This window comes from Chelonoidis abingdonii, chromosome 1 (genome assembly GCF_003597395.2).
Source record: "Chelonoidis abingdonii isolate Lonesome George chromosome 1, CheloAbing_2.0, whole genome shotgun sequence".
NCBI classification, from domain to species: domain Eukaryota; kingdom Metazoa; phylum Chordata; order Testudines; family Testudinidae; genus Chelonoidis; species Chelonoidis abingdonii.
The window spans coordinates 154,699,425-154,711,714 of NC_133769.1; the positions used below are offsets into that span (position 1 = coordinate 154,699,425).

At 45.4% G+C, this 12,290-nt stretch overlaps 1 protein-coding gene across 1 annotated transcript in view; it reads left to right on the forward strand.

Moving 5' to 3' along the window:
• The first annotated feature begins 4,237 nt into the window (after nt 1-4,237).
• WARS2 (tryptophanyl tRNA synthetase 2, mitochondrial) overlaps nt 4,238-12,290 on the forward strand; it is a 90,647-nt gene continuing 82,594 nt past the window's right edge. Inside the window, exon 1 of the mRNA XM_032768228.1 lies at nt 4,238-4,309. Coding sequence (XP_032624119.1) covers nt 4,256-4,309 — 54 coding nt within the window. The 5' untranslated portion in view covers nt 4,238-4,255. The remainder of the gene's footprint in view (nt 4,310-12,290) is intronic.

Below are 12,290 nucleotides of genomic sequence, written 5' to 3' on the forward strand. Positions count from 1 at the left end.
TATGAGTTTACCCAGTATAAGCTTTATACAGGGTAAAATGGATTTATTTGGGTTCAGACCCAATTGGGAGTTGAGCACTGAGTGTTTGAAGACAAGAAACACTTCTGTTAGCTGCTTTCAGGGAAACCTGCAAGCTTTGGGGCAGTAATTCAGACCCTGAGTCTTTTTTGGAGCAGACAGGAGTGTCCTGGCTTAGCCAGACAGGGTGCTGAGTCCAAGCTGGCAGGGAAAGCAGGGGTAGAGTAGTCTTGGCACATTGGATGTCAGCTCCCTAGGGGGTTCTGTGATCCACCCATCACCTATCCTCTATGAATTTATCTAGTTCTTTTTAGAAAACCTGCTATAGTCTTGGCCTTAACACATGCTCTGACAAGGAGTTCCCAGGTTGACTATGCATTGTTAAAAAATACTTCCTTTTGTTTGTTTTTCAACTTGCTCCCTAATAATTTCATTTCGTGGACCCCTAGTTTCTGTGTTATGAGGAGTAAATAACCTTTCTTATTTACTTTCTCCCCACCAGTCATGATTTTATAGACCTCTACATATCCCCCTTAGTCGTCTCTTTTCCAAGCTGAAAGTCTCAGTTCTTATTAATCTCTCCTCATATGGCAGCCGTTCCATACCCCAATGATCTTTGTTGCCCTTTTTCTGAACCTTTTCCATATTCCAATATATCTTTTTTGAGATGGGGCGACCACATCTGCATGCAGTATTCAAGATGTGGGCATACAATGGATTTTGTAGAGGCAAAATTATATTTCTGTCTTATTATCTATCCCTTTCTTAATGATTCCCAACATTCTGATAGCTTTTTTGATGCCGCTGCACACTGAGTGGATGTTTTCAAAGAATACCACAGTGACCCCAAGATCTCTTTTTGATTGTGTCAACAGCTAATTTAGACGCCATCATTTATATGTAGAGTTGGGATTCACGACTGTTGCCGGCACAAAGTCCCGAGGGGGCAACAGCAGGGGGTCCGTTGCCTGGTGTGCACCACACCAATGAACCACCAGGGTGGAGAAGCAAAACACAAGTTTATTTGAGCTCAAATAAGGTGCGAGGGAGAATGCAATCTTCAAATCCTGCACACTTAAACAGCAGTTTCTTCTTTTATATCCAGTTGTTTACTACAACTTTTCTCTGACTAACTGATCTTTCACTCCCCCCTCCTTCCCATTCAGCTGCAGTATCTTTTTCTCACTCAATCTTTTTTGTCTTCCCCCTCCTTCTCCCTTTCTGCTGCAGAGACATGTTGCTGTTTTATATCTAAGAGTTGGCCTTGAAACTTGCTTCAATTTAGCTCCAGTGTATTACAGCAGGGAACTGGCTATTACAATCAAAAAACTAACTGCTGACATTACATTTTACAGCTATTAACACATTAGGTTACACTAGGTTACATAAAGTGTTAAACATGGAGGAACAAGGTTCATTGAGGCCTGAACAGGAGGGCTTTATCGACATTCGTGGTCTTCCATTTTCCTGAGTTACCTAGGTTTATGCCTAGTGACACCAACAAGACCATTTCTCCACATCATTTTGAATTTTAATCCTATTCACCAAAGCACTGGCAACCCCTCCCAGCTTGGTATCGTCCACAAAATTTATAAGCATACTCTCTATGCCGTTATCTAAATCATTGATGAAGATATTGAACGGAACCGGACCCAGAACCGATCCCTGCAGGACCCCACTTGATATGCCCTTCTAGTTTGATTGTGAGCCACTGATAACTGGTGAACCCACAGAGTTGGACAACCACATCAGCATAGGTGCCCTCAATCTCCTACTGAAGTTGTTCCACTTTATATGACTAGTTAAATATTAATTTGGGCAGAGAAAGAATGAGTGACTCTATGTCCCAGTGATAAGAGCACTCATTTCAGTGGCAGATCCCTATTCAAATTAGGCATGTAAATACTGTTTAAAAAGTTAATGGTTTAAACAATTAAAAATATTTCTTTAAAGTGTTTAACCAATTAAGAGGCTGAGGCTGAGGCTGATCCTGCCGGCCAGCCGGCACGGCTGGGGCTGCTCTAGCCAGGGCTGCTCCGGCTGGGCGGCACGGCTGACCCCGCTCCAGCAGGATGGTGTGGGGCCAGTGGGGCTAGCCCGCCAGCCCAATGGTTAATTATTATCACTGTTTTAAAATGTACCTTATTGCCAGACTGAAGGTGTTTAACTTCAATTTCAAGCTATTAGATCATGTTATATTGTTCTCAGCTAGACTGAAGAGCCCATTATTAAATATTTGTTCCTCATTTAGGTACTTACAGAATGTAATCAAGTCACCCTTTAACCTTCTGTTTGTTAAGCTAAATAGATTGAACTCAAGTATTTCACTAGAAGGTATGTTTTCTAATCCTTTCACCATTCTCCTGTCTCTTCTTTGAACCCTCTCCAATTTATCAACATTTTTTTTGAACTGTAGGCACCAGAACTGGACACAGTATTCCTTGCAACGGTGATACCATTGCCAAATACAGAGTAAAATAACCTCTCTACTCGTTGAAATCCCCATCTATGCATCCAAGGATCGCAGTAACCATTTTGGCCACAGCATCACACTGGGAGCTGAACTCAGCTGATTATCCACCAATGCCCCCCAAATTTTTTTCAGTCACTGCTTCTCAGACTAGAGTCCCCCATCCAGTAAATACAGCCTACATTCTTTGTTCCTAGGTGTATACAGTTAGCTGCATTAAAACACATATTATTTGCTTGTGCCTAGTTTACCAAGTGATCCAGAGCACTCTGTATCAGTGACGTGTTCTCTTCATTAAATGAATGTTTTGATTAAGTAGACTGCATAAGGATTTATTAATTTTTTCAACAATTTGACACTAAATTAAAGTATTTCTGTGAAAATTAGCTTTTAAGCAGTATTGTATGTGTGTTGAATGTCTCGGTTCTAAGTTCAGGCTACTAATCTGATCTAACCTGCACTAAAACATAGCATGTGCAGCTGATCCGAGGCTGAAAATAAGAGCTGAGCTTCTACCTAATGTTTCTTTGTAAACTCCATCAAATGGCAGAAATGCCTCATGTTTTGCATCTGTGGGAGCATATTATGGATTGACAAAGGCCCCCACTGCCACCCATACTAGTACAGCCTGGAATATACACCTCTACCCCAATAACGCTGTCCTCGGGAGCCAAAAAATCTTCTGCATTATAGGTGAAACCACGTTATATCAAAATTGCTTTGAGCCTCCAGAGTGTGCAGTGCCCCCCACTCCTCTGGAGTATTGCTTTACCACGTTATATATAAATTTGTGTTATATAAGGTCAAATTATACTTGTATCAGGGTAGAGGCATATTACCCACAGTACTGCAGTAGGATATTAGGATTAGTACTGACTCAGAGAAGAGTGCCCGCTCCTGAATTAGTAATACCACTCAATTCCTGCAGCCAGCAGTGGATTATGGTTAAACAGTAGCTGGAGCCACCAAAACTCTGGGAGACTCCCCATAGCCTGGTCTTCTTGCTCAGAAATTGCCAGGCAGCTGGAAGAATCACCTGTGTGCTACACATTGTCACCTTCTGCTCTTCCATTAATACACTGCTGCATCTGGCTCTTCCTACACAAATCCTGCAAGAATCCACCCCTGCTTTTAGCACCCTGCAGGCTCCCAGTCCTGGATCTGAGCCTGCTCATCTCTGTTCATCTGGAGCTATCTCATCACAAAGCTATCAGGGAACAAGTCACCTATTATTTATAACCCCAGTGACGTTTATTGCTCTTGGTTGTTATCCTGCGCATGGCAAGGGGACTGGGGTGCAATATCGTGCTGGATGGCTAAGGAGAAGTGATGGCCTTCTAGGTGGGGCTGGGCGAGAAGCGACAGGCTTCTGGCAGGGCTGGGGCTGGCGCTATGCTGCGGCGGGTAGGAGAGCTGGGCACCTCTGTGCAGGGACATTGCCCGTGCACGACCCAGCGTGGCACGGGCCGGGGCAGTCGAGCCCGTGCACGCGGCGGGGGGAGGGAGCTGTGCACGCGACGGAGGGAGGGGTGGCAGGGGCCGCGGGGAGGGGCGTGAGGGACCTGGCTGGGGACGTTGGGATGACGCAAGGGAACAGGCGGCAACACGCGCCAACGGCAGCCTCACTGGAGGCGGGGGGGCGGCGGGCGCTGACGAACCTGCCGGCCCCGCCCCTGGGCAGGGCGGTAGATTATGTTCTGGCCCCGCCCCTTGACGGCGGGTGCGCAGGCGCAGGATCCCCGGCTGGCTAGTCCCCTCCCCCCAGCCATGGCGGCGGCGCGCGGCGTGATCCGGGCCCTGCACCGCGGGACCCTCACCCAGGTAATGGGCCGGGCCCCTCCCCTGCCCGTCCTGGGCGGGGCTCGCACGTCCCCCACCCCGGGGACCCCACCGGGCACCGGCCTCGCGCTGCGCCCCGGCCGCTCCCTGCCCCGAGCTGGAGCCAGAGGTGCCGGTTTGTTTCCCAGCTCGGCCCTGCGCCGCCGCTCTCTGCCCCGCATCTCACCTTGCCTGGCCCCGCCCCACCGCATCACTGCCCCCCCTCCCCGTCCTTCCTCAGCCCCTCATCGCAGCTCTGCCCCCTGCCCTGCATCACCAGCCCTCTGCGTAGCACCACAGCCCTGCCCCTCCCTCTGCCCTGCTGCACCGCTGTCCCACCCTGCACCGCCTCGGCGCACCTCCCCTCTGCATTGCCCACCTTTCTGCAGCATTTGTGCCACAGCTCTGCCCCGCCCTCTACACTGCTTCCTTGCTCTGCATCTCCTGCCTGCACCGCTTCACCAGATCACCACCTCCCTGCTGTGCTACAACAATGCACGACTGTAGGGTCATGTTCCCTTGTATTTACTGTAAGAAAAAAGAAAGTCAACTATAAGTTAGGTTTAGCAGTCACATGTGTGAGCTAAACCCTACTTTACACTCATCCACTGTCCCTAGTCAAGACAAAGCTTTTGGCCTTGTCAGGACTAGGGAGAGCTAGTCCAATTTAGCGTGTTTAAGGAAGACTGCTTTGTCTCAGTGAGACTCTTAAAAGATATTCACTAACGTCACATCATGGAATCCTAGTCTAGACAGTATTTGGTAATAGTATTTCTCAGGGTGATGGGGAGCCTGACTTTCTAACCTTTTTTTCCATTGTTTGCTGTGTTTATATGTGAGTTTTAGAACTTTTCAAAGCAAAACCTTTGGGCTGAAATGTATCAACCCTCTTCTGAGCCCAGACATAGAATAGTTGGAAAACTGGTAAACTGTTTACAGCAAAGTTATGTGAATCAGGGTATATGGGAATAATTCAGTTTATCCAGAAGTATGTAGAGTAATAAGATTTTTTTTTTTAACAAATATTACAAGGTTTTACCAGTCTTCCTCATGTAGAAGAAATCTTTTTCAAGACAGAGCTCACAAATGTTATGAAGAAATAGGGTCCCTGGGGCCAGCTGCATCGGCCGCTGCTCGGGCAATCTGTGTGGCTATCCCCAGGGCTGCCTGAGCAGCTAGCCCTGGTGCCGGCTGCTTGGATGACCCTGTGATCAGCCACACTGGGTGCTGCAGAAGTCACGGAGGCCGCAGGAAATCACGGAATCCATAACTTATGCAACTTCTGTGACAAATGTGGAGCACTACTTATGCTAAACAGTACGTTACATCTTGTATTTAGCTGTGACACTCTGAGGGATGGTCTACACTTAAAATACATCAGCGTTGCTGTAGCACTTAAGTGAGGGGTCTCCAGAGTGGGGAGAGGAACATGCGGGTGGCACAGCTGGACCTGGGGGCAGGGGAAGGGAATACCACCCAGCCCCTCCCTGCCCCCATGTCTGCTCTGATCCCACCGCAGCCTGGCCGTGGCTCTGCTCCTGCTCCCACCCCCAGCCTTGGCCTCTAGCCACAGCCCTGCTCCTAGCCACACCCCTAGCTGCGTTTCCCCCCGCCCCCCAGCTGCAGCCCCGCTTCCTGCTCTGGGAGTGCAGGGGGAGTGCGGACAGGGATAAGGGGGGCATGACCCTTGAAAGTTTGGGGACTGCTGGCTTAAGCGAAGATGCTCCTACACTGATGGGAGAGCACTCTCCTGTCAATGTAGTTAATCCACCTCCCTAAGATGTGATACCTTTCTCCTGCTGATATAGCGCTGTCCACATGGTGGTTTAGGCTGGTATAATTATGTTACTCAGGGGTGAGCATTTTTCACAGCATAGTTAGGCTGACCTAACCCCCTATTTTAAGGTATAGGTCTATAGTGTAGACCAAACCTGAGTAAGTTTCCCATACCTGAAGAAGAGTTCTGTGTAAAACCGAAAGCTTGTCTCTCTCACCAACAGAAGTTGGTCCAATAAAAGATATTTCCTCATCACCTCGTCTCTCTAATATCCTGGGACAGACAGACACAACTGCAACTACATTGCATATATCTCTATATTAGGGAACATTTTTAGAAAATTTCAACCATTGCTAATACTGGTTTAGCTCTGTTTGTATTAGCAAAATTGAGAACCATAGTGTAGATGGGTCAGTGGGTGCTGCTGGGATTGTTAACATTGTCGGACCTTGATTGAGAATGGTTATGTGACAGTGCTAAATAGATTGGTAACAACAGAATTGATGTTAGCATAGCTTAATTAAAACCATGTGGTTTGGCATTATATCAGTAGAGGGTGGTTCCTGCTGAACAAGAATTTTTCACCTCTGTGGAATAATGTTAGATAAAAGGCAACTAATCCTAAAAATAAGTTAAAAATCAAAATGTAGCCTATACTTAAGATTGCACTGAGTTTTAATTATATGGAAAGTTTGAAGAATGTGACAAGGTGGAGTTAAGGTTGTTTAGATGCCTTGATTTGTAGTGGATGCTACACTGGGGCCTATCTCATTCTTCTTGAGAGTGCAGAGACATGAGGTGATGCAGTGTTTCTAGGTGAGGTTGGAAGTGGCAAAGATCTATTTGATCCCAGACCATCCCATGGGTGCCAGTGCAGGATTGTTTAATACAGTGTAATTGTCATGTTTTTTTTCTAGGCCAGTTTTAAATTACTTGAAATGTGGCTTCCTTAAAAGACTGTACACAGAAGAGCTTGTACATGATAGTCTACCTCAGTTTTCTTTTTTATTACTATTATCCTTCTCCTAATTTTGTGCCTTTGAATTGTTAGCGTTGAGTTTGCTCCTAGGCCTCTCTTACCAGTCTTCTGTTCTGATATAGTGTATTGGATAGCTTCACAGTCATTTGCCCTAAGAATTGAATATCCCTTTCAGACATCCCTTAGGATAACGGTGGGCTGCACGTGGCCCATCAGGGTAATCCTCTGGGGGGCCACCATACGGTTTGTTTACATTTGCACAGCTGCCTGCAGTTCACCCTTCCCGGCCAATGGGAGCTGCAGGTGGCCATGCAAATGTAAACAAACTGGTGGGTTGCTTGCAGATTACCCTGATGGGCTGCAGGTTGCCCACCACTGCATTAGGAACATTATCTAGGCCAGAATTAAGCATCTGCTCTTTTCTCACTTTCAGAGGTCAGAGTGAGCCAGTATGTAGCAGTACAGTGTACACTTCTGAGAGCCTCATTGAGTTCTGTGGCATTTAAGCTTTCATATAATAGTAAGTTACAAGAACTAGCCTCATTTTTCAGACAGAAATTATAAAATCATAGAAATGAAAGGTCTTTGAGGTATGTACTAATCCTGTTCATCTCAGTGGCATGTTAACAATAAAGTATGACAAATGGTCAATGTTGACTTCTCTAGGTGGTCATTTTAGTAGGAAACACCCCTTCATTCTGGTGTCTTGGTAGGTCTTGGTTAGAGTCCTACCTCTTGTTCCCTCTCTGGCCCGTAATTGAATCTCTTTGTTGAGCCTGATGTTAAACTGACAGTCCTGGATGCTGAACTCTGTAAATATCCCCAAAACGGGTTGTGATTATCACCGTTTCAGGGTTAACTACTCCTTCTGACTCCCCCCACCCCTTCATCCTTGAGGATATCCATTTAAAGTTTCAGGCTTACAGTGGTCACTTCTCATAGACAGAGACCTGTGTCTTTTTCCCTCCAGACTGGGAGGTTAGATTTGCAGTCCCTCTGCACCTCACTGTGATTTTCTCAGCAGTTGTGACCAGGTTCCAGCACCTGGCGTTAACCTTTCTCCAGGGGCTACTGCCATGTATACCAGTTACCACACACTCTTCTCAGAGCCAAATACATTCATTCTTAGAATAAAATTATTATGGAGAAAACATATAAAACAACAGTATAAGTTCCTATACACATGCTAAAAGTTTATCCCATTAATCCTATGGGATCCTAGTAAGCCACAGTCCTTCCAACCCTTCTGCAAGGATTGGGGATCCTCCTTCTTGAACAGAGGGTCCTATTTGTTTACTGGGTCAGAAAGAAGACCCTGTGTCCCAGACTTTTGATATAAACTCAGCCTGTTTATACCAAAAGCCCTTTATTTGTTTTGTGAACCAATATATGCAAACCTCTCCGGGGGTGATACTGCTGTAGAGTAGTTTAGTCTCAGTGACTCACCTTAGTCACCCTCCTCCCCACACGCACACGCCGTTTTTAGTTCCTGAAGGAGCTGTGGTAACCCTCCCCATGGAGTAGTATGTCGTCATACATAAACCATGCGTACATTTAGAACACTGGTCCCCAGAGATACTGCCTGGGCTTGCAATATCTGTCAGACTGATGTGTGTGAGATTATGAACTCTCTGTATGCATCTTTATCAAGCTGCAAAGTCCATTTTGAATGTGCAACTTGTTTTCCTTCTCTGTTGTCCTTTTACTTCCATCTTGGGCTGGAATTCAAGGGATAGTTGCTCAGGCTGTCCATGGAGGACGGTTAAACCTTGATGGTTTTCTATTCAAATAGAAGCACCCTACACAAAAGACTATCTGCTATGCAGGAGAACTGGTTCATCAGGGGGAGGTTGCCTGACAATAAAGTCACCTGGTAAAGGTCTGTGGTCACCTGTTGAAGCTGATCTGGGTGGGTGGGGGAGTCATCACACAACAGGAGACTGGAAGGTTACAAAAGGGCAGGAGCTGCTCTGTTCTGCATCTCAAGCTATTTTCACCAGACCAAGCTGAAGAGAGCAGCTGCTGCAGAAGCCTTGATGAGGCAGGGGAGAGACACTTAAGGGTTGGGTGAGCTGATGTAAGGGGCGTTTCATTCAGGATGCTTGTTTTCTAAATGAATTGTGCTTTCTCTTTAGTAAAGAGTGACTGAGTTAGAAAGACTGTATTTTGCTATTTGCTTCCTGCAACCAGAAGGCTCACAAGGTATTCCGGGAAACATGCAAGAGCTGCTGGGGAGCCTTGAGGAAGATGGCACTAGTTTCAGGACCTAGCAACTCGACTGTGGGGTCCTCATTGGCATCAGATGCAAAGTCTGCACCTGGAATGCACGTATAGAGGTCCAAAGGCAGGGACAGTGCCTAAACTCATCTTGCCGGAGCTGAGCCCATGTTATGTGTCTTCAGCGTTTAGATCTCCTCACAGCTTTCTGTCAAGTCTGCCATAAGGGGAGCATGGCCAGAGTTGTGACAAATACAATGGAGCAGTGGAAAACTTCCTCCAAACTGGCCTGCCCTCAGAGAGCCATCTCTTGGGGTATGTCAAGAGTACAGTGTGTAGTCCTGTGTTAACTGAATTTAATTGACAATTTAGTTAACTCGAGGTAACTAAAATATGATTTATAAATGCAAGTTGAGACACCCCACAGCCCTTTGTTACAGAACACCAAAGTTGTTGGTTTACCCTCGGACTCCAAGGTTACATGAACAAACACTTGTGGAATTGACTTTGTTCTCCTGTTGTAACTCAAGTTCAGACAAACCTGAAGACTGAGGTCAGTTAAGTCTCCTTGGACCATTTAGCCCTTGACCTCAGCTGAGATTGCATATAAGAGGGCTGATCATGGTGGTTTTTAGTGACTTGAGCATCTGTTCACTAGGAAATGGGCTGACACTTTTCCCCTCTATTCAGACAGGCCAATGAACAACCTTCAGGAGCCTCACTTGTTTCTGTTGGCTTTAAAAGATTTACCTAATACCTGTTAGCCAGAACAAACAATACTTGATTTACCACAGGAGTCCAGCTTGAAAGTGCTCCCCAATCTCTGCTGCAAGAAGGAATATTTTCTATCTTTGACCAGTCCCACACTATTACCGACTGGCTGCCACAAGGGTCGGGGGATTCTCTGTTGTTCTTAGCCCCCAGCTTCTATTTCTGTGAGTTCTTCGAAGGCTTGCTGCTGTTTCTCTGAGCTTTTCTAAGCAGCAGGATGAAGTTGACCAGATTATTAGTTTTACTGATTCCCACAGGACTTAGAATAGCAACAGGATCAGCTTATAGTACTCTGGTCAGTTTTCATGCTGTTGAACCTGGTGATTAGCAGCAGAGGTAGAGCCACATCAATTACAACATTTTGTGTTTGGACTATAAAGACTATACACTTATAGATTGCAGGAGTGGCGTTTCAAGGACTGAGGGCAATGATTTGCTTTTTATGCTATCTTCACACTGGGCTTTCTCTGCCACCCTGAAGATCTGGGTCTCCTACTATCTAGGATTGGGCATTTGACCACTCCAAAAATAGCTGGTCATTTGACCAGTCACATATTGGTAACATATTGTCAAATAATGTCAAAAAATGGTCAACTATTTTAAAGCATTAATTTATTAGAACAATAATGACAGTAACAAAAAAAGAGTGAGACTTTATGGTCTCCAGTAGGATTAGCCTTGTGTACTTATGCCTAATAACAAAAAAAGTATGAAACAGAGTTGTTTTAACACAGAAAAATGTGTAACAATGAAATTAAGATTAAAAAATGAAAGAATGCTGCAATTAAAAAGGGAGGCAACTGCTTATATCAGGATATTCTTGCTGGAGTATTTGACAGTATTTGGCTCAACTGGCCAGTCAATTGACTGGCTTGCCAAGCCTAATCTTGTCCAGTGGTAGCACTTAGTGTCCCTCGTATAACAGAGATCCCACTATTTTAGAATTGACACTAAGATCTATAATTGTCATATTCAGCACCCTTCCCATGTACACACCTCTTGTTGCAGCAAATGCATTCTGACATATAAGGATTTGCACGGAAGGTTTCCGAGAGCATAGTGTCTTTTGTGATGTGGACCATTGTCCAGTAAGATCCCCAGGTGAGAGCACCAGGCCTAAAATAGGATTTGAACTCTCCTCTCCAGAGGATAATGCACTTGTCTGTCTGCACTCCAAAATCTGCCACATTTTCCAGTTCAGATGATCTGGAAACTCTTGCTTTCAGGTTCTGATGTGTGACTGTCCCAGAGCTAACGCAGTTCATTGTAACTCCCTTTAACATGTGACTCTGTATAAGCAGCTGTACCCCCACCTCAAGCCATGCTCCAATCACATATTTCAAGATGGTGCTTTGTTGGGATGGGTCAGCACTTGGACTGGAAAAGTCCAGAGAATATGTATGTCCTGCCTCATATGGTATTTACGATAAGTACTGTCTTACTTTGTGAGTCAATATTGAGCCGATGCTGGAGTGATACTGGGGAAGGAAGGACGCTGTGCTGCTGGAGGTGCTATCTACTAAATAAGACAGAACTCAGGTCTTTATATGGATTTGGTGTTAACTTACTGTCCCAAGTAGTTAAACAGCTGCCATGTTCCACCTCAGATGATGCTGAATCATAGGGATTCCTGTGAATATTTTGTGTATAACAGTAAGCTTGTAGATCACTTTGGAATTCTTCAGGATAGAAGTGTGGCTATAAGATACTTAATAATCAGGAGAAAGTGAAAATTTTGGAACATTTATTTTATGGTGGTGGTGGCGGGGGAGAGAGGGGATTAAGATGCCTTCTTATATCCAGGAGAACATGCTCACATTGCTGTGTTGCATTGTCATTTCCTCCAGGAAGTTAGAGAAAATTACAGCTGGCATTTGGGATACACCTTTGCCACTACTCTATCAGCCTGTCTCAAGTTAGCAGTTCAGGGGACATCTGTTTTAATGAAGAGATCATGCTTATATGCAGCAGTTCATGCTAGCGAGGCTGTATTCAGGAAATGAAGATTTCCTGTGTAATATCCTATATTTCTGTATAGCTCCCTTTAACCTGAAGAATTCGAAAAGCACCTTGTGACTTTAAACTGTAATGTTCTGCTTAGATTCTTAAACTTAAAATTTTCCAAAGTGCCCAAGTCCCATTTTCAAAAGTGACATAGTCACTTAGGCCTGGGCTACATAGCGAGGGGGTTTGAACTAAGATACGCATCTTCAGCTATGCTATTCACGTAGCTGAAGTCG